Raw genomic sequence first — 19,538 nt, 5'->3', positions numbered from 1 at the left:
AAGCTACGGCACTAGAGGCTGAGGAGCAGCACCATGCTTTGGGAAGCAGCACTCCAAGGTGCAGTTGGTTTCATGGACTCCAGACCAGAGCAGATCCTCATCCACTGAGTCGGTTTTCAGGCAATTAATTCTTTTTGTTTATTTGTCTGTTCGTTCACGTATTTTGCCGCACTTTCGCCGCCTTCAAAGGTTTTTTGGCCTCCGTTGTTCTTCCTTTTGCTCGGCCTACGCAGACGCTGCACGAGACACCATGTCGGGTGCAGAGGGTTCACCAGTTCAGACGGGGAGCGGCTTCTTAGCCGCAGGAGAGTGGGCTCCTTTAGATGGAGATGTTGTGGAGGAGGCTTATAGCCTAGAGGAGAGGACGGAGAAGGGGGAAGTAACAGACGAAGGCGAAGGCGAAGGTGTTCGGGGTCGTCGACAGGCAAGAAGACGGGGAGGAGAGGCGCGCATGGCTGCAATGCTAGGAGTGCTTGTGGCCGGTCTCATCACAGCTGTTTTGTCATCTCTGCTGTGGTGGCCTTCGCAGCGCGGCCGCGGCGCTTTGCTGCGAGAGGCCTGGGCGCGTGTAGCCCATCACGAGGAGCCCTGGGGTTTGCCGAATGTCCAAGAGTTTGAGGAAAGGATGAGCCCTTACGTTAAGTTCGGAAAACGGGAACTTGGGGCGGCTGTTCAGAAAAGGAGAGAGCAAGACTTCCCTCGTTCAGGTACTTTGGGGCACGATGTATTGAGTTCCCTCGGCATTGAACTCTCGGACGGGAAGAGGAGTAGCTTGATTGGGGCAAAGATTCTTCTGAAGGACATGCAGAAACTTGGTTCGGGTAAGGTGGAAAGGCAGCCGCTTGAGTTTTATGTGAAGAGATACTTGGGGGAGGACAAGTCGTGTGTGTTTGTGGAGGTAGTTGAGCTGGCAACAGAGAAGGTATTTGCAATGAGGCTGCAGACACTGCCCTCGAAAGTGGACGGACAACATGTTACACCCGAGTTGGCTGAAATGATGGCCAACCAGTCCACAGTTGAGTCTACCGTCGCAATGCTCGAGGCGGTGGGGGAAACACCTCCCCAGCGAGCTGCCGAGGAGAGGGGCCTAGCCTTAGCATACAGCGTTGCAACAATTAGTGGCGTGGCTCCAATTGTACGGGGCAGTACAAGGTATATAACGGCTAACGTGCAGCTGATGGAGAGGTTCCACGGGAATCTGGAGGAAGTGTTCGCTGGGGCGAACATCATGTCGATGAATGCAAAGGTGTATGCAGCACAGAGGCTACTAACTGAGGTGATGCTGCTACAGAGCGCATCTGTTAGCCACAACGACTTGAAGTTGCAAAACATCTACACTCGAAAGGACGGCTCCTTCTACATTGGGAACTTTGATGAGAGCGTCCGCATCGGGGAGAGGAGGAGGAAATTGCAGCCCGACACCGCCAGTTCTACAGAAGGGGGGTTACAGACTGCTGCGGCGGAGGCATTATCGGTTGCGGAAGCCCCTGTTGCCCACAGCCAGACTGACCTGTGGGATTTGGGCGTGTGTCTGTACAAGATATTTTTGAATGGAGATCTCCCCTACGGGATGAAAGAAGGCGCCCCCCGTGAAGACGTTATTGCAGATCTAGAATTACGGGGAGTCCGATCCGGCCAACTCCTGGAGGCCCTCGCGCAAGGTAGAGTACCACATAAGTGGGCAGATCTCATTATTGGGCTGCTTGAGCCCAGCGTAGAACAAAGGATTGAGGCAAAGGCCATCTTGGAGGACCACCATGACCTACTCCACTAGTTAAAGGGTAGCGGTTGTCGCAGCGAGTGTGTGGTGACACAGGGCTTTATTCACCGTTGGGTGCAGCCAACCCGGACTCGCTGGTTCAGTTAATGAACAAACAAGCATTTTGAATAATGCGTTTTCGGTTTCTTCGGGTTTTGCGTGTGCATACAACACGAAATGAAGCTTCCACGGTGGGAGCTGCGTTATGACCAGTGGTAGACCCTAGACCCGTTCGAGTACCCGGGGAAAAGCCTTTGTTTTTCCCAGTTTCTACGGCTTTGCCCTATTTGGTCACAGGTGCTGCACTGCAAACGAACCGAAGTTTTAATTGTTGATGTTTTATGGACAGTACAGGGGAGAGTGAAAGCGTGCATGGGTGCGTCTTGCTGTGTGAGTACTTTCAGGTCTCAGCTGTACGCAGAAATAGTCTTAGTCTTTCCGATCTGAAACGTTTATACTAATTGAGACCAGTAGAAGCCAGTAGAAATGATACTCGCCAGGGAATTGTGCGGGGGAGGTGTTCGGCAGGCGAAATTACTTCAATACGAGGAAGGGCGCTCGCTGTGGCCCATGAAAGGAAGCTAAGGAACTGTCACACATACACAGATGGAACGGACAGTTCTCAACGGGTAGCGCGTCTGTATAGTGCAGGGGTATCCGGCGTCGTATATGTATCCCGTCAGGGATCTGTAATATACCTTATGTGCATTTGTCCGCATGGGCAGTTGCGCTTGTTGGCGGCAGCAAGTTTGCAAGCGATCACCAGTAGGCTGATACCCAGCTGAGAAGAGCGGAAGAGATGTGCGCGTATGCAAGCAGCGCAATGAAGAACTTGCGTAACCAAATACTTGATCTGCACAGCTCCACGCGTTCAGCCGCTGCTCTCCTGCTTGGCAGGGCACCACGAAAATGTTTGTGCATTATCAGCAACGAAACCCCTTTCTGAAATGTGCTACCATGAGATGGAGAGGGAGAGGAAGGGAGGGAGAAGAACTGCTACTGCTTGCGTTGCAGCAAGCACTCACTCGCAGTTCTTAAGCATGTCCGTGATTTATCTGGACATAGCGCTCCGAAATACTCAAGAGTAGAAGTGAGCAGCACGATAGAAGTGTAAGAGGAGGCGGTCTGTTCGGACCTGTTTGTGGTGGAGAATTCTTGGGTTTTCCTTTTTTAGTGGCCAAACGCCAATAGCGCATGATGGTGTTACGCAGTCCAAAACGTCAGTTGATAAGAGGACAATGAACAATATAGATACTCTAGTGTATATTATATGGATTATTTTTACTGTACAATCTACATTATACATAGTGTAGTGTACTATGATAATATTATGGATTTTCTGTTTTCAAGCGTTAGTTCTCGTTTTGCGCAAAGTTGGGCTGGTCGGTACAGAGGCTATGCGGGTTCTACGCTTCGGTATCGGCGAGCTCTACATCTGTAAATAATACACTTCCTACAAACATATTAATAATATGTAGTGTTAAAATAGGATTCTTAGGAAACGTATTATTTAGTGTGCGGTAGTCAGTGCCTTGTTCGCCTTCTATCTGTAATATGGTCCCCGCGCTCATCAGATGTTTGCACTAATAAGGGCTTTGGCGCGCTGATGTGGGGGGTGTAAACATTATTTTAAAGAGAATGGGTCGCGTTCTGAAGTGCAAGTAGCGTAAAAGGCATCGTCAGAAACATGAATACGCCGCGAGCTCAAGGCTTTTAGGAGCACTTGTGGCAATTAACGACGGCAGATGTGGTTTTGTGGGTTATCTTGCCTGGAGGCGTTTTGTCCATGTGCGCTGCACACATATATTTTTATAATAAAACTAATTGAATCAAATAAACAGATCATCCCAAGCAGAAAAGTCGGAAAGTTGATCAGCAGGCGTGTATGAGTGCGCAGCGCGCAACTGTTGAAGTGCTTAAATTTCATGTGGGGCCACATAAACGCGCACCAGGCATTTGGTTTAGGTGCGTTCATAGATGCATAATTTGAATGGCCGTGGATTACTATTTTCTGGGGCTGCATACGGTCCCCAGAAGAGGGCATTCAGTTTTTTTCTGTGGGCTTAGCTACAGTGAGAAAGTACCCTTCGCGACTCCCAAGGGATCCTTTTTGTGTAGGCCTCACATCACAACATATGAATCGACATACTCAATAGAGCGCAAGCAGCGGGCAGTAACAACAAATGAATGATGTGTTGACGCAGTTGGTTGTGATGGGATCACAAAAACCGTCCTCTATTCATTACATCCAATTATCATTTGAATACGAGGGGAAAGACAGCGATTAGCCACCATGTAGGGAGTTCTGGCAGCAGCCTGTGCTTTTTTTGACCCCAGAATTCTCACAAATTCTGTAGACAAAGTTGTTAGATGCTTAGTTAGCCTTCACTAGCCACACTGAGCCGAGTATTTCGGATACACGTGCCATTTTTAGCGAGATGTAGCGCTAGAGTTCCAAAGTTCAGCAGTTTAACTCCTACAAAACGCACCTCGGGACGGTGATGATAATTAATAATCACATCTCAGAAAGATGATCCGTCGTAAGTGCCTTCTCCTTCATGGTGTGCAAAAGTTCGATGCTTAATTCATTCATGATGACGTGCATAATTATATATATTATACATGTAGGTACATCATCATTTGTGTGTATATAAACATATATATATGCACATATACAATCCTTTATAAATTGCAGCAGTTAAATACTTCAGTTATATACTTACAGCGGCAGCACTTCCTTGTTCACGCACGTAGGGGTGCCGAGAAGCCGAGCTGCACGACCCGGAAGCCGTTGCAGTAATGATGCCATGGTTAAAAGCTGCCCTTTTTTAGTTATTATTGCAACGAAACAAATTGGATTTAACCTTTTTCCATTGTATTCAGATCATGTATCAGTTACATCAAGAATTTTAAGGCAAAGTATGTTCTGCTTCTAATAGTAACGCACCCCCATGAACACTTTTTTGGAACCCAGTGGTCTAGAGACCGTCGCCTCCAGATTATTATAACCAGCGAATCAGGATGACTAGTATTATCTTGAATTAAAATCGTCGAACTCCGCATTAGAAAGTAAAGCTGATGTAATTTATGCTATTATAATAAGGAAAACGAAAGAGCTGGTGCACGTAACTTCCCCCGTTCTGCTTCTGCAGATTGGTGGCCGATCGCCTAGCCTCGCGGAAGCACCCCGCCTCGAAGACACTGAGTGTTTCGTTAGTTTCTGGCACAGTGCGAAGATCCTCTTTCACAGAGTCGATCGGAGAATTCACCAGAGTAGGCACTTTTTAACTACTTCCTGCTTTGAGTGCATTCTTTTTTGACCTGATAGACCTGTAGAGGGGCCGAACATCGCCGGTGGCCCGAGTTGCAAGAGCCGGCGGAGAGTAAGGCTTCATTAGCAAGGGCTTTATTCTGAATATGAGGGGATAGGATGGCATTTTCACTTCAAGTAGTGGGGGCTTTCAGGAGAGGTTTCGGCAGGCTCGTCCTCGTAGCTGCTTTTTGTGGCTTACTGGCCGGCGTGACAAAGGGTTTCGAGCTGGGATCTTCATCTGCACGGGACTGGCGGCGAGTTTTGAGCTCCTCATGGAGAAATGTACCAAAGCGTGATGCCTTTTGGGAGGTGCCAGCATTAGACCAATATGAAGCATTCATGTCACCATCGCAGCGGATGGGAAAGAATCTGCTGGGTTTAGCGGTGCAACACAGGAAGCAAATGCCCCCTACCCCCCCAGGGAGATTGGCAAAGGAGGTCATGCAAACCCTTGCACAGAATTTGTCCAATGGTGTGTCCAAGGATCTCGTCGGAATGCAGCTCAGTCTCACCAACATGCAAGCCCTGGGCTTTCCGGATATCGATAAAACCTCCCGCAAGTTTGCAGTAACCAACTACCTGGGGGAAGGGGGCCACTTTGTGACAGTGGAAGTGGTGGAAGAAGGCTCAAGCAAGAAACAAGCCATGAAACTTTTCACATTGACTACAGGGTCTAGGGTCAAGCTTGGTTTCCTCGGCCGCCAACTCGCCAGAGCCACGGGAATTGAGCGGATATTAGACGAGACAACGGCGATGCTGCAGGCGGCGGGCAACACGAAACTGAGTGAGGCGATGGCTTCTAGGGGTTTACTGCTGGCGTCTGGTGTTGCATCAATCCAGGGAGTGCCCTCTGTAATGGAATGCCCTTCGGCGTACCTTATAAACGAAGTAATACTGATGGACAGCTTGAGCGGAGACCTGCTGGGCCTCTTCGCCGCGCGGAACCCTCTCCCATTAGAGATAAAAGAATACGCAGCAAAGCGGGTGCTACTGATAGCGATGCATTTGCAGCGCGCGAATTTCAGCCACAACAACTTTTCGCTAGAGAACATTTTTGCGCGCGAAGACGGCTCCTTCTTCTTAGGAGAGTTCGGAGCAGGGACCCCCATTGGGAAGCCGCTAGAAAGGGTGAGGGACGTGACAGTGAAATATGCAGACAAGGATTTGGCTGCTGCTGCTATGGAGGGCAGAAGGACCGCGCAGGTTGTGCGGCCCATAGCAGATGGAAAGTCAGACATGTGGGCCCTGGGCATGTGCCTGTACGGCATATTCACGGGTGGGCGCAGGCCATACGGTCTCGCCAATTCAGAAAAAGCAGCAGAGGAGCTGCAGGCGCTCGCGAGGGAGAAAGTCGACGCAAAGGCTTTAAGGAAGCAGTTGTCTGCTGCCAAGGTGCCTTTGAACTGGCAGGGACTGATTGTCGATCTCCTGCAGGTGGAGAGGGCAAACAGAAGCGACGTGGTGACACTCATAGGCAAGTATGTCGACCTTATATACTAAGAAGTGCGCCAGCAGCCGTGGTGCGCATGTTCTGGTACTTGACAAGGCTGGGTGATCCTCCTCCTGCCCTAGAGAGAAGAGAAGAGGTGATTTCAACGAACAACGGAATGCCACAGCAGCCACTGGAGCTTCAGCGCACACCAGATAATTTACGGGTGTACGTGAATCCCCCGCGTGCACGAAGTACAGTCTGCTAATGAAGGATTCCACGTTACTACTGAGCAAAGAAGCAGGTGAAGTTGAACCTGCATTTTATCCTAGCAGATAAATATGAATCTGCCTACATTTTAAATAGTCGTTTCTGCTAAGCACGGAGGAGCTGCCGCGTGTACCGCCGCGCTAAGCCCGCATACTGAACGGATGTTTTAATATATTTTTGGTTTTGTCCGCGTTGAACTCTCACGGTGTTTAGTTAAGTGCGGTGTAGATGCGCGGTATTTGACGCCCCTGTGGCTGGATAACTGCATTTGTTTGCCTCCCCCCATGAGCAGCAACAAGCACTTTAAACACACTACAGAGCTTACCCCAACCCAGTACAGTGCACTATTGGATCCTTATTGGAATGTGCTCAGTAGAGTTTGGAAACTCCTCTACAATTAGATACTGGTGGCGTCTCCCCTCAAGAGGACACCCCAGACTTAAGCTGCATTTACATTATTGCACTATCAAGAAACAAGTGTAAACAAATAATAATTTGGACGTATTCTTCTGAGGCGCCAACACGACCAAACCAACCAACTGCAGTTGGACATTTGAGTTGCCTCTTTCGAAAAACATCGGCATCTCCCCTCATCTATCCACCCTTCCTATTCTACTGACAAAAATAATAAAACTGCTAACGACGCCCGACCTAAATCCGCGTTAGAGATGTTATAAACAGTTTTCCTTTCTCAAAGGCACCAACTCCCAAGAAAGGTCGCCGGAGAAGATGACATGCAATGAATACGAGGGAGGCGAAGAAGGCAACAGTATTTGCACTTACACAAAAGCCGCTATTTAACTGCTGCTGCTACTGTGCGTTGAAATCTGTACATAACGAGCAGCAGCAGCATGAGCAGAACAACTAAATATAACTTCTGATAAGTCATGAATGAATAAGCAAAGCAAGAAGAGAAATGAATTTGTTTGCTCGTCTCGCAGTGTTTGACTAACCCGATCCATCAAGACGCCTCCTTTCCATCCCCGCATGGCGGATGCGGACTACCTCGGTGATGTTTGCACTTTTGATGTTTTCTTGCTTTTTTTTTGCCTGCTGCTGCGCCTTCACCTTCGCTGTCGCTGCTGCTGCTGCTACTGCTGCTGCTGCTGCTTTCCCCGAAAGCGCGGGGCTTGTGGTAAATGCAGCAGACTTTGCTGCTTTTCCTGCCCAAGTCCTCATTGTCAAGCGTGCCCTCCACCCACGCAACTTGCTTCGGCGTTTCTACTGCAGCAGATTCTGCTGCTGTTGCTGCAGCGGTTGCTGAAGTTGTTGCATCATCTGCTGCAGCGGGCGATGCAGCAGACGAAGGAGAAACGATATGAATGACAGCAGGTGTAACCGTTTCCGTCCTCGTGGTGCTTGCCATCTGCAATGTATATATGAGATCAGCTGCTATCCAAACCTGTAGATGCAGATTTACTTTTGCTGCAACGTGGGGGTCTCTGGGGTCCCCAAGACAAACAGGAAGGAGCAGGGGAAACGCTCAATAGACTACATGTGGTGGATTACAGAGGAGGTGCAGCAATACACAGGACAGCAGCTTTTCCTGCTAAAAACACTTTCCCTCCTTTAATGAGAAACCCCTACTTAAACAGGCTCTAAAGCCACCCCATAAGATCCACAGTTCAGCCTTGGGGGCCGACGCAAGGCGGCACGGCACACCGCCAAAGCCCAGGGTGCCTCTCCTTCTGGTGCTTCCTGCTGCAAACAGGGGGCGAAAATGAGTAAAGTACTCAAGAGAGGAAACCGAAAGAGGAAAAAAGAAAGAAGAATCAAAGACCCCCGCAGTCAAGTATGAGCGACAGGCGAGCTGCACGCGGCGGCGTCCGTAGAGATGAACCTCACGGCTTAGCTACAGTAACCTCTTAAAGAAGAAAATGCAGACACCAAAACAGAAGGATAATGATGGAGATATACCCATCTACCCCGAATTTCGTTGTTAATAAACCCTTGAGTTATAGGGGGCTTGGAGGCCGCAATGTGTAACAGTCTTACTGGGGCCTCGCAGACGGTAGCCTGTTGTTACTGCCAATGAAGGGGAGAAGAACGACATAAGTGAACGGAAGAGGGAATAAGTAGAACACTTGCTTGAATAATACGAGCTGTCCATTTACCCCGCTCCGCGCGAATCGCAGTTCGTGAACACCCACCCATCTTGCGTTACTTGTAGAGTCTTTTGTGGAAGCCTTTCCGTGTGTTATTGACACTGCCTTTTTAAAATCAAAGATTGAGCAAAAGGAACCAAAGACGACCCACAAACCCACACGTATTACGCAGGAACAAGCTCCAACTTCAAGGCTCCTGTATGATGATCAGGGAGCGGCGAAGCCTTCTGCGTTTGTTTCTTCGTTCCTGGACTTCTTTTTATTCACCAGATTGTTTTCCATCTCTCTTCTAGTTACATTTTGCTAGCCACAATTCAACGAAGGGCAACTCTACGCCGCTCGCCTCCTGCGTTTCAGTGGCCGAACCTGCGAAATCTTGACTTTTCGTGTTTTTCAAACACGAATGCGCACAGCTCCCTATTGTTTTCAACCTGCACAATGACACCAGGGGAAGTCCTAGGCAAGCCAGAGGAGGTCAACCGCAGGAATGGAGGGTAAGAAAAGGTCTTTTGTAATTCAGGAGTATATGCATACATACCCTTCCACTGCCGTGCGCCTTCGATTTTCAACCCGAACCCAACGCATTGCAGCCTCGCTTCGTAGAGGGAGCGTCAACTAGCGTGTGATGCATGCACTACCCTCAGTTATGCTTTCAGTTTACCCTTCTAGCGAGGCCCTGTGTGTGTCTCGGTCTATCTGGCTGGTTGTCTGGAATGCACATGTTGCTCCTTCAACCCGTCGTGCAAGAGCAGCATCCTCATGGCATTTGTGGACTGCGTGCATCCTGTTTTTGCGCAGTTCATCAGAAACCGTAGCAGGTGCAGCACCAACAGGAGCAGCTGCAGCAGCTGCAGATGGCTGGCAAGTGGCGGATCGTGCTGCGGAGGTGGCGCCCAATATGTTGTTGCTGCCTTTACGGGGCCCAAAGAGTTGCGTGCTTATGGCGGAAGAGGAAGAGTCAGCCTTTTCTGAGAGCCCTCCTGATGTAGATGAATACGGGGTCCCCACCCCTAACGCGGCGAGCAGAGGCTATCAGCTCGACATAGCACTACTTCCGGCGTCTGCCACTCCCCCTCCGGCTTCCCCAGGGCCTCCAGGCGCTACAGTTGTCCCCCCAAGAGCTCTTGGAGCGAACGCCACTTGCGTCGCATACGCCGTCAGGCCGGGCGTTGTTAGGGTGGTGCGGGTTCTTGACCATCAGGCCCTAGAGGCGGCCTCTGTCTGCAGGGTAAGAGAATAGCGGGTTTTTTTCACAAGTGCCTATTTTGCTTAAGTGCCTGCAAGGTTTTGTTCTTTTTTGTCGTTGCTCGGGTTGTATTTTGTTCCCTTCCTACCTATGGCCTCCCATGTTCACTCAGCATTGGCAGCTGTAGCAGCCGCAGCAGCAGCAGCTGCATCAGCAGCAGCAGGTGGAGGTGGTTGCGGTGGTTTGTGTGCAGCTGTTTTATAGTTTCTGTGCTGCTCGTTTTGTTCTTTTCTGTTTGCGTGTATGCATTGTGTGTGCATGTGGCTTTTCTTTCTGCTCCCCGTGTGCTGCATAAGGCATGCATGCGTGCATGCACTACACCCTCTACATTCTTCTTCTTATCTCTTTAGGTTTTGCTGCCACCGCCTCCGCCGGAGTCCTTGAGCCCTCGCGCAGCAGCACATATCTCTTTGTGTCAAGAGAAGCCGCACTTTCTGTTGCTAGCAGACATCCACGGTTTGGCGGTGGTGTACAAGCGCAAGGTAGACAGCTCTGCTGCTCAGGCAGGGGCCCATTCGGCGCCAACAGACACAGAAGGGGCCCCGCAGGGCCTCTCTGGCCAAGAAGGGGGGGCACTTGGCGTTCCTACGGACACTGCGACTCCCTTTGTGCAGCTTCAGCTCGACCTGCAGAAGCACGGCCCTCTTCTTGACGCTTTCTGGCTTCCGCCGCTGCAGCAGCAGCAGCAAGAGGCGGGAGGAGGCGCCGCAGAAGATACAAAGACAGAAGGCGGCTGTTTTTTCGTGACTGTGCAGCAGCGGCGAGTTGCTGTCTGGTCTGTTCCCCTACTCCGCATTTTGGCGATTACACTACGGAGAGAGCCCCAGGCTGAGCCCCTTGAAGTCCGCAGCTGCTTTACATGCGCGCATGCATGCGTCTTGCTGCTGCTGGCTCTACTGCTGCGCTGCAGCAAACAAACTTAAGGAGTGCCTGGGTCTTCACATTCGTCCAACCACCGGTGGCATAGGGATGCAATGTGGACGCACTCTTGCTCAGGGTGTACATGTAAATGTATATGGGAAGATTTGTATTGTATCTTTACATATACATGTGCATATGTGCATATGCGTGTATATTCCTATATATATAATATATAGGTTAGAGCGGCCATCAGATCTGCACGTTACGGTGTGTGCCGACTTTGCACGGGTGGCGTCAAGGTGTGTCTACCTACATATTGATGCGTAGAGATACAAATGAGTGTGCGTAATAAATGTAACTGTGTATGTGCATATTTCTATATATTATTTGTTCGCATGGTTGTGTCTCCTTGCAGTTACACATATTTGGGTGCATATACGTACGCGGATGCGTGCATTCACGTGTCGATGCAGGCCATGTATATATGTGGGTGGGTGCATGCGCTCGAAGAGAAATGCACATGCTACCGTGGGGCTGGAGTAACAACAACAGAAATATCAGGGCCAGCAGCAAAAGCGACAGCAGGGAAGTGGGTGTGGTGTTAAGTTTTGTTGCTATGCAGGCAGGAGAGGCGGAGGCAGCGGACTGCTGCTGCTGTGCGTTGCCCTTGGAGGAAGCAGCGGCAGCCGCAGCTGGAACAGCAGCAACAGCCTCCCCGCATGACCCGTTTACCGTGGACAGCAGCAAAGAGAGTGCATTGGTTTGTTCTGTCTGCTTCGCCTCAAGGGAGGGATGCCTGTTGGTTGGGCTGACGGATAAGAGTGTTACTGCGTGGCAGCTGAAGGTAGGCAGCGAGAATTTGGGTGTACGTACACCTGAGCGCTTTTACTGGGGTGTGCGCACGCTTGCGTACAGTAGCTGGGGTGTTCGGACACCTAGGTCCAACCACTGGGGGGAGCGCATACCGGAGTACCATCTGCTGCTGTCCCTAACACAATTGCGCCGCTTGACCAAACCACTTCCAGGCAGACCGCCAGGCAGCCCAGGGTAGTTGAGTGGGAGCGTCGTAGGGGCAGCAGCAGCAAGCGAAGCAAATAGCTCTAAAGACAAGGGAGCAGACAGAGACAATGATGTGGGGGGAGGGGGGCGCTCAATATGCTCCTGCTGCTGTTAGTTTCGCTGCTGTTGCTGATTTTGCTACTGTTGCTGCTTCTGCTGCCTTTGCTACTGCTGCTTTTGCTCCTTTTAGGTTCACCAAAATGGTCTTCGGGGCGCCACACTGCTAGGCGGCATGAAGCTGCCGGCGGGCCCCACAGATGCTACTGCTGCAGCTGTGGATTCGGCCGTTCCTGCACCAGACCAGCAGAAGAAGCAGCAGCAAGCAGCAACAAACACTAATCCTTTTTTCTCCTACCTCGGATCTCTTGACCCCACGAGCATCCTTTTGAGGCACCAACAGCAACAACAGCAGCAGCAAGAGGACCTCGAACAGCAGCAGCTGCTACGGGAGAGCACAGCAGATTCGTTCAAGCTGCTGGTGGTGTACGGCAGAGGGTCCAGCGGGGCTGCAGACTCTGTTCCCTATCTAGTAGTTTGCTTAGAGGGTTCATATTATGCGCAGATCTTCTCTCTGCGTATCCGGGAGTTGTTGATGCAGCATCAGCAGCAGCAGCAATGCCCAAAGCCAGCTCTCCTAGGACCCTGCCAGCAGACCCTTTGTTTCGGCTCGCCAGAGGACATCGCCTCTTGTGCTAGCAGCAGCAGCAACAGCAGCAGCAACAACAGCACCAGCATCGGGTCTGAGTTCCGCGCTTGGCCCACGACCGACTTCACGCAGCGCTTCCTGGTGGTTGGTGTTTCAATGAAGAGAACAAACGTCTCTCGTTCTTACCTGTGCGTCTTCGATACGCATAACCAGCAGCACCAAGACCACCAGCAGGAGCAGCAGCAACAGATGCTGCCTCTTCCATGCGTGCTGCTGACACGTCTGCACATACCTCTGGTCCGTGTAGGCGCTGCAGTCCTTACGGGGGCCCCAGCAGCAGAAGGCCAGCGAGTACAGTTCTTGGGGGGGGAGGCAGCACTCTATTGCTATTGCGTATTCGTGGCAGACCAAGACAGGCAGCCGCCGCAGCAGCAGCAGCAAGTGCAGCGGAGGCCAGATCTGCTAAGGGTGCACTACGTCGAATGTACAAAACTCGCAGCCGCAGATGGGAACCTTCAGTGGCGTATGCTGCGTCCTCCCGCAGCGCCGGCAACCGAACGAGCAACAGCAGGTAGCTCGGCAGCAGGCCCGCCGCTTGAGATGGGCACATCTTCATCCGAAGATGCGGCCCTGCCGCCCGCAGCAGGAGACACAGCAGGGGTGGCGTCTACTGCCGCTTCAGCTTCTGCTCCTACTCCTGCTGGAGCCAGCAGCAGCAGCAGCAGCAGCTCGCCAGGTCAACAGGCAGTCCCACAGGAGGTCCCATTTGCGCCCGTTGGCATTTCTGCTGCTACTCCCCCAGCAGACCCTGCCATTGTTCTTGCCCTCCCCGGCCCGCCTTCAACAGCAACAGCAGCAGGAGCGACGGCAGGAGCACCAGCAGCAGAAAATGACTCCACGTCATCAAACGGGCTGCTTCAGTTACTTCTTAAAGGCAACAAGGGAACCAACGGCAGCAACAAGAACAATGGCAACAGCAGCGCAGGTCCAGCTACCGTTTCCGCCTCAGCTGCTGAGCCCAGCAGCGGGAGGCGATCTCCTCCTCTTGCAGCAGCAGCTCTTCCTGCTGCTGAGGAGGCGGTGAGTAGCCCTCGCTCTGCTGCTGCTGCCAGCAGCAAGGGAGGTCTGAGCCCCCAATGGAAAACAGAGGACGAGTCTGCTGCTGCTTCGCCGCCGTCTGCTGAGGCCGATGGTGCAAGATGTGCAGCGGCAAAGGATGCAGCGAAGCACGGTGCAGCAGCACCACCAGCACCTGCGGACGCAACAGGTACAGCTGGGAAGGCCAAGCAAGAGCCTGCGCAGCATCAAAGCCAAGCTGGAGGACGCAGGAAGGGGAAGCAGCAGCAGCAACAGCAGCAGCAACAGCAGCAGCAACAGCAGCAACAGGCTTCTGGATCATCATGTCCCCCGTCCAGCATTGCCTCCGAGTCCCCGTTGGCAGCAGGAGGTGCAAAAGGGGCCATTGGCTTTGAGGCGATGAAGGTCAGCACCACAAGCAAGATCATCAGCAAAGCAGCAAAAGCAAACATGTTCATGTTTTTAGCAAAGGCATGCTGCGCCGTTGGAATTATTTGGATTCGGTTGTTTGTTTTACGTTTGCTTCAATTTGCTGTTGCCGCAGTCTGCAAATGAGAAGAGGACATGGAAGGCAAAGGAAGCACGTGGGCGAGGTTGCTGCCCTGGCTGTTGCTGTTGCTCCCGCTGGTATTGCCGCTGCCCCTGCCGATGTTGTTTGGTTTGCTGCTGTTGCTGCAGCATGCTCCTTCGCACGTTATTCCGTTTTTTGCGCTTGCAGTAGCAGCAGCATCAGGAGAGGTGGAGTTAGACGGAGCTACTGCGCCGAGCACGAGCAGCCCGCTGACCTACGAGGCGGTGGAGTCCCTCATTTCAAAAGCCATGGAAGGCCTCCCACAAAGGCTCTCTGTATGCTACTGCTTTTGCTGTTGTTGCTGTTGCTGTGGTTCGTATCGCTGCTGCTGATGGTGTTGTAGGTCAGACAGCCGTTCCTGTTGCTCCTTTCGCCCTTGATGGGGCTGCTGGTGCACTTTATACTCTTGTTGACTCTGTTACTCTATTGCTGCTGCTGCTCCCGCGGTGGGCATGAGGTGTTGTCCCCTTCCCCTGTAATGCGGTATTGGTCTCATTACTTCATTTTGCCCCCGGTTGGTGAATCTGCTGCGGCTGCTGTTGCTGTGACCTGTGTTGCTGTGGCTGCGTTTCAGATGAGCTTGACGATGATGAAGTCCCACGCGTGTTCCTGTACTGACAAACAGCAGCAGCAGCGGATGGCGTCTTCTGTAGCAGCAGAAGTTCAGCGAGTCATCTCCACCCAGCTGAAAGGTGCTCTCCGCGAGGCCGCCGAAGCAGCAAAAGCTACATCTGTGAGAGCAGCAAACTGAACAGTTGATCGGTTTTTGAATTAGACACGTTGCGCTTCTTACGCATAAACTAAATATATCAACTAATAGTGCAAGCATGCCATTCCTTATATATATGTATATGCACATGTTAGATTATATATATGTATATATATATATATATATATATTTATTCTAACATATAATTCCATCCCAGTCCTCGTCAGCATGTGAAAGGATTTCGTCTCGGTATGAAGGTGTCGTAAACACCTACAGTACTGATTCACAATCCTATAGATAGATAAATGTGTACTATACAACAGTGTGCAGAGAGAGTTGAAATTAAGTAGGCCCGCATGTTCGTTAAGTCCGTCGTTTGCAAAATATAGGAAGAAAGTTGAATTATAGCCAAATAACGTCTACAGGGGCTGCTGCTCTGTCGTGCTGCTGCTGCTGCTGCTACCAGTCGGTTTGTTTTACTGCTGCTCATGTTTGTTGATCTTGCCTCTGCTCTGCTGGTGGTGCTGTGCCCTTTGCTGTCTCCGTTGTTTCTTCATTGGCTTGTTGCAGCCTCCGCCGGATCTGCTTCTTTCGTTCGTTGCCCCCCAATTTTTCTTTATGCGCATTTTCAGCTTGTCGGAAGCTTAATTGTGTTGTATTGTTTGCATTTGTGGTTTGTTTAAGCGCTTGTGTGTGCTGCCTGTTCTGCTGCGTCACCGTGCAGTTGCCTGCTGCTCACGAGGACACTGCTTCTGCAGCACAGCAGGAAAAGCTGGTAGAGGAGCTGGACGCGATGAAGTTCGAGTTGTCATATGAGATAGAGGAGCAGATACGGAAGCAAGTGAAATCAATTACCACCGCCATCGACAACCACCGGCGGCAGCTGCAGCAGCAGCTGCAGCAGCAGCTGCAGCAGCAGCTGCAGCAGCAGCTGCAGCAACTAGTACTTCCTCTGCAGCAGCAGCTACAAAAGATCAATAGCCAGTTACAGCAGCAATGCCAGCAGCAGCAGCAACAGCTGCGGCTACTGCAGCTGCTGCAGCAGCAGCGACAAACTCCTGCAGATAACACAGCAAATTGGAAGCTCAAGGAGACAGTTGAGAAATTGTTTAAAACTCAGGAGGCCGTATTAGTCAAGGTGAGGAGACATGCTAAAGCCCAAATCCAGTTTGCATCGCTTTTCCGTCTGCTTTGTTTCTTGCTGGTTCGTGTTTGTTGCTTGTTGGCTTGTTTGCTTGTCTCCTGCTTTGCTTTATTTTTGTCTTGTCTTGCGTTTGGTTTGTTGTTTGTGTTGTGTTGGTTTGTCCTATGTGCCTACCCTCTCTTGTGCTGCTGTTTCTTTTCGTTTGCTCTCGGGCGTTTGCTTTGTACTATTCTGTCTCCTCTAGTCTGCGTAGCGCGGTGTGCATCTCCCATCAGTCTTTTTTCCCAGCCGCCTGCGGGCTTATAATTTTTGCTTTTGTAAGAATGATGCACTTGATCGCCGCATTGAGCATCCACTTGCCTATGCCCCCGTTGTTGAGAACTCAGGGTTTAGGGCTAGGGGTCTAGTGATTGGGGTTTAGGGTTTGGTGCCTCTGTACAGAACTTCGACACAGCAGAAAAGGGCTTGGCAGCTTTGCGTTTTCAGCTGCGGGATTTGCGTGAGGAAGCGAAGCAGAACCTGGAGCAGCAGCAGCAGCAGCAGCAGCAGCTGGTGTCGCTGCAGCAGCAGGTGCAGCGGCAGCAACACGGGCAGCACGAGTTCCTGCAGCAGCAGCAGCAAGTGCTGACGCAGCTAACAACTGTAACAAATCAAATCTCAGTTCTCTTTTCGCAAGCAGGTGGGGCAGGAACTCCTCTTCAGCTGTGTGATCGCATGTCTAATGCTGGGGAAGGTTCTTTGGCAGTGCCTGGAGCAGCAGCAGCAGCTGCTGCTGCTGCTGCTGAGCGGGAAACATCTGTGCAGTTTGCAACTCGCCTCAAGGCATTGACAGCGGAGGAAAAGATTGATGAGGCATTTGGCCTTGCGATATCAGCGGACTTGGAAAAAGAAACAAAAGGCTTTTGGGTTAACTTCATTTGCAAGCTCGTCAACCCTGACAAAATATTCGATGCTGAACCACCACTCCTTGGGCAGGCAGCACTACTCGGAGTCGGAAAAGGTAACAAGCATCCGCCATCTGCTGCTGCTGCTCTTCATGCTGTGGCTGCTGCCGCTACAAAAAGCCATTATACGGTTTTTATTAGGATGCGTATCCACACGCATTTACAGATGGTTTCAACAAAGTAATATTTCCTCTGAGTTCAAATCAACGATCTTGGGTGGCCGCGGTATTATTAAGAACGTATTTAAATAAAATGGGAATCAATAGATAAATATTCTAGGGGAAAGGGCAATCAAAGGCTTAGTTGAACACCTTTAAAACACATTTTGCACAGAAAGAAACCGAAGTTGGCTTGTATGTACGAGGTTGAAACAAATGCAGAGGTGACTAGTGGTTTTTCCGATGAAGAGCACGGGTCGGAATCCCATTATTTCGATTTTTGTGAATGCTTTTGCTTTTCCCCTTGAGTGTCTGTTTGTTCTGTTGTTCGTCTGTCTGCATATTTGGTGGTTGCTTGTCTGTTTGTGTATTTTCTGCGTGTGTGTCTCCCACCTTTCACTGCGTTTGTGCGGTTGTTGCGTTCTGTTTATGATTCGTTTAGATGGTTTGTGTGGTTCCTTTGTCCGTCTGTCTTCTGTACAGCCTGTCGTTCTCTGAGCAGGCGCTGTTCCGTTTGCCAGTTCCTGAGCGCTTGTGTTCGTTCTGTTCTTCGTTTGTTTCGTATATGAGTGTGTATATATGTGGTGCTTTTTTATATTGCTTTCTTGTTGTGCTGCAGTGTTGTCTGATTCTCTGTCTCACGAAGCAGCAACGGCAGATCAGCAAACGCTGCAAGAAAGGGCGCAGTGGCTGTTGGAGGCGTTCACTCAATTGGATTCTCCCAGCAAGCACATCACAGACGAGGACTTCTTAGAGGTATATTACAGGCTTGCTGCTGCTGGTGCTGTAGTTGTTGTATTGTCAATCGCCTTGTTCTGTAGGGTGTTTTTCAAGTGCCGTTATTCGTTGTTGCTGCTGCTGTGGCTGTTTGCATCGATGGTAGTGTTAGTTTGTTGAATCTTCAGTAGTCTTGTTAACTAGGGTGTTCGCTGTGTTCTCACCATACTAGCTCGTGCAGTTATGATATTTAGGTCGTTTAGAATGGCTTGTTTTCTTGGAGCGCTCTGTGCTTCTCCATTTTCTTGTTCTGCACTTCGGCGTTTCAGCAGTTTGCGCCTAATTTCCGTTTCTTATTCGGTGTGGTTGTTTGTTGGCCTTAAGTGCTTTGTTCTCCGCTTTGCTGTGACGGGGGTGAAGGTCTCCTAACTTTGTTAGCTACACAACAGAGGGAATGTCTCATTAGCATTTTGTTGGGGCTTCGTTTCAGTTCGGTTTCTCCTTGCTTCGTTTAAGTCCTTTGTTCGTTCTTATTTGTTCACTCTGTTGCGCCTTCTTTCTGTCTCGCTGTGACTGCCGCTTTCTGGTGCTCTTCCCTCTTCCCGCTTCCGGTCTTTCCTTCAGCTCTGGCCTTGCTTTGTTTCGATTTCTCTGTTTTTTCCTTTTCGTTTGTGGAGTTTGGTGTTTGAACGTTTGCGAAGGCGCCATAATGTGTATGGGTTCGAAAAGGAGTCGGGAATGTCTACCTCCTGTATGTGTTTGCGGTGTATGCACACCTCAGCTGCTGCAAGAATACACTATGCATCTCCAAAGAGCCCAATCAACCCTGAGACTTCGTTTTAAGGGCGAGGCGCCGCTTCTGGAGGAGCGGGTGGCCAATTGTTTAAAGCGCGTTAGAAGGTACAAACGGACGCAAATAAACAAATGCATCAATAATAGTAAACCTTGAGCATCTTCATGTGCTTTTATCTATTCGCTTTTTCCATGAAACAGTAATAGCCCACGCGTGAACGCCTGACCGATTCAGTACAACAGAACTTGCCGCTTCGTTCTAGTGTATTGTTTGCTTCGGTTTTGTTCTTGTCGTCAATGCCTATTTTTCATATACCTCTATCATGAGCGATTAAGAACGCAGTAGAAAAATAGTTCTGTATTAGGTGAAGCACCACGCAGTTATGAACGAGATAAAGGAAGTCGAAGGTGAGAGACTGAGACTCCAATCTGTTTCTTGTCTCCTTGTCTGTCTCAGGCTGATCCGCACGTTGCCCATCCCCGTTTCTCCTGGAGGGAGTTGATTGTGTATTTTGTCTCGTTTGATTTTTATTCTGCTTTCATTTATTTTTTTTTTCTTCTTTGCTTGCTGCTCGACCTCCCCATGGTTTCTTTCTTTTCCTTTCTCTGTTTCTGTCTCCTCAAGAGGGCGCACGGGGAGAAATAAACGCACACATGCACACACACACACACATACACACACACACACATACACACACACACACACACACACACACACACACACACACACACACACAC

General features: G+C 50.4%; 4 protein-coding genes across 4 annotated transcripts; 3 read left to right on the top strand and 1 right to left on the bottom strand.

Moving 5' to 3' along the window:
* Positions 1–250: 250 nt before the first annotated feature.
* Positions 251–1,774, top strand: EAH_00016580 (hypothetical protein, conserved; the record flags this gene model as incomplete). Its single annotated transcript, XM_013393938.1, has 1 exon — positions 251–1,774. One exon carries the CDS (start codon positions 251–253, stop codon positions 1,772–1,774), a length of 1,524 nt encoding a protein of 507 aa, XP_013249392.1.
* Positions 1,775–5,411: 3,637 nt separating this feature from the next.
* On the top strand, positions 5,412–6,572 carry EAH_00016570 (hypothetical protein, conserved; the record flags this gene model as incomplete). Its single annotated transcript, XM_013393937.1, has 1 exon — positions 5,412–6,572. One exon carries the CDS (start codon positions 5,412–5,414, stop codon positions 6,570–6,572), a length of 1,161 nt encoding a protein of 386 aa, XP_013249391.1.
* Positions 6,573–7,732: 1,160 nt separating this feature from the next.
* EAH_00016560 (hypothetical protein, conserved) lies at positions 7,733–8,137 on the bottom strand (the record flags this gene model as incomplete). The annotated part of the gene is made up of 1 exon (XM_013393936.1): positions 7,733–8,137. The coding sequence occupies one exon, from the start codon at positions 8,135–8,137 to the stop codon at positions 7,733–7,735; it is 405 nt and encodes a 134-aa protein (XP_013249390.1).
* Positions 8,138–9,314: 1,177 nt separating this feature from the next.
* On the top strand, positions 9,315–18,437 carry EAH_00016550 (hypothetical protein, conserved; the record flags this gene model as incomplete). Its single annotated transcript, XM_013393935.1, has 11 exons — positions 9,315–9,370; positions 9,675–10,104; positions 10,473–10,964; positions 11,606–11,827; positions 12,233–14,170; positions 14,444–14,611; positions 14,911–15,069; positions 15,770–16,183; positions 16,631–17,189; positions 17,911–18,047; positions 18,393–18,437. 11 exons carry the CDS (start codon positions 9,315–9,317, stop codon positions 18,435–18,437), a joined length of 4,620 nt encoding a protein of 1,539 aa, XP_013249389.1.
* Between the last annotated feature and the right edge of the window lie 1,101 nt (positions 18,438–19,538).

This window comes from Eimeria acervulina, genomic scaffold (assembly GCF_000499425.1).
Source record: "Eimeria acervulina Houghton genomic scaffold, Eah_scaff104, whole genome shotgun sequence".
In the NCBI taxonomy this organism is placed as follows: Eukaryota; Apicomplexa; class Conoidasida; order Eucoccidiorida; family Eimeriidae; genus Eimeria; species Eimeria acervulina.
This window is presented reverse-complemented; position numbering and strand designations above follow the sequence as displayed.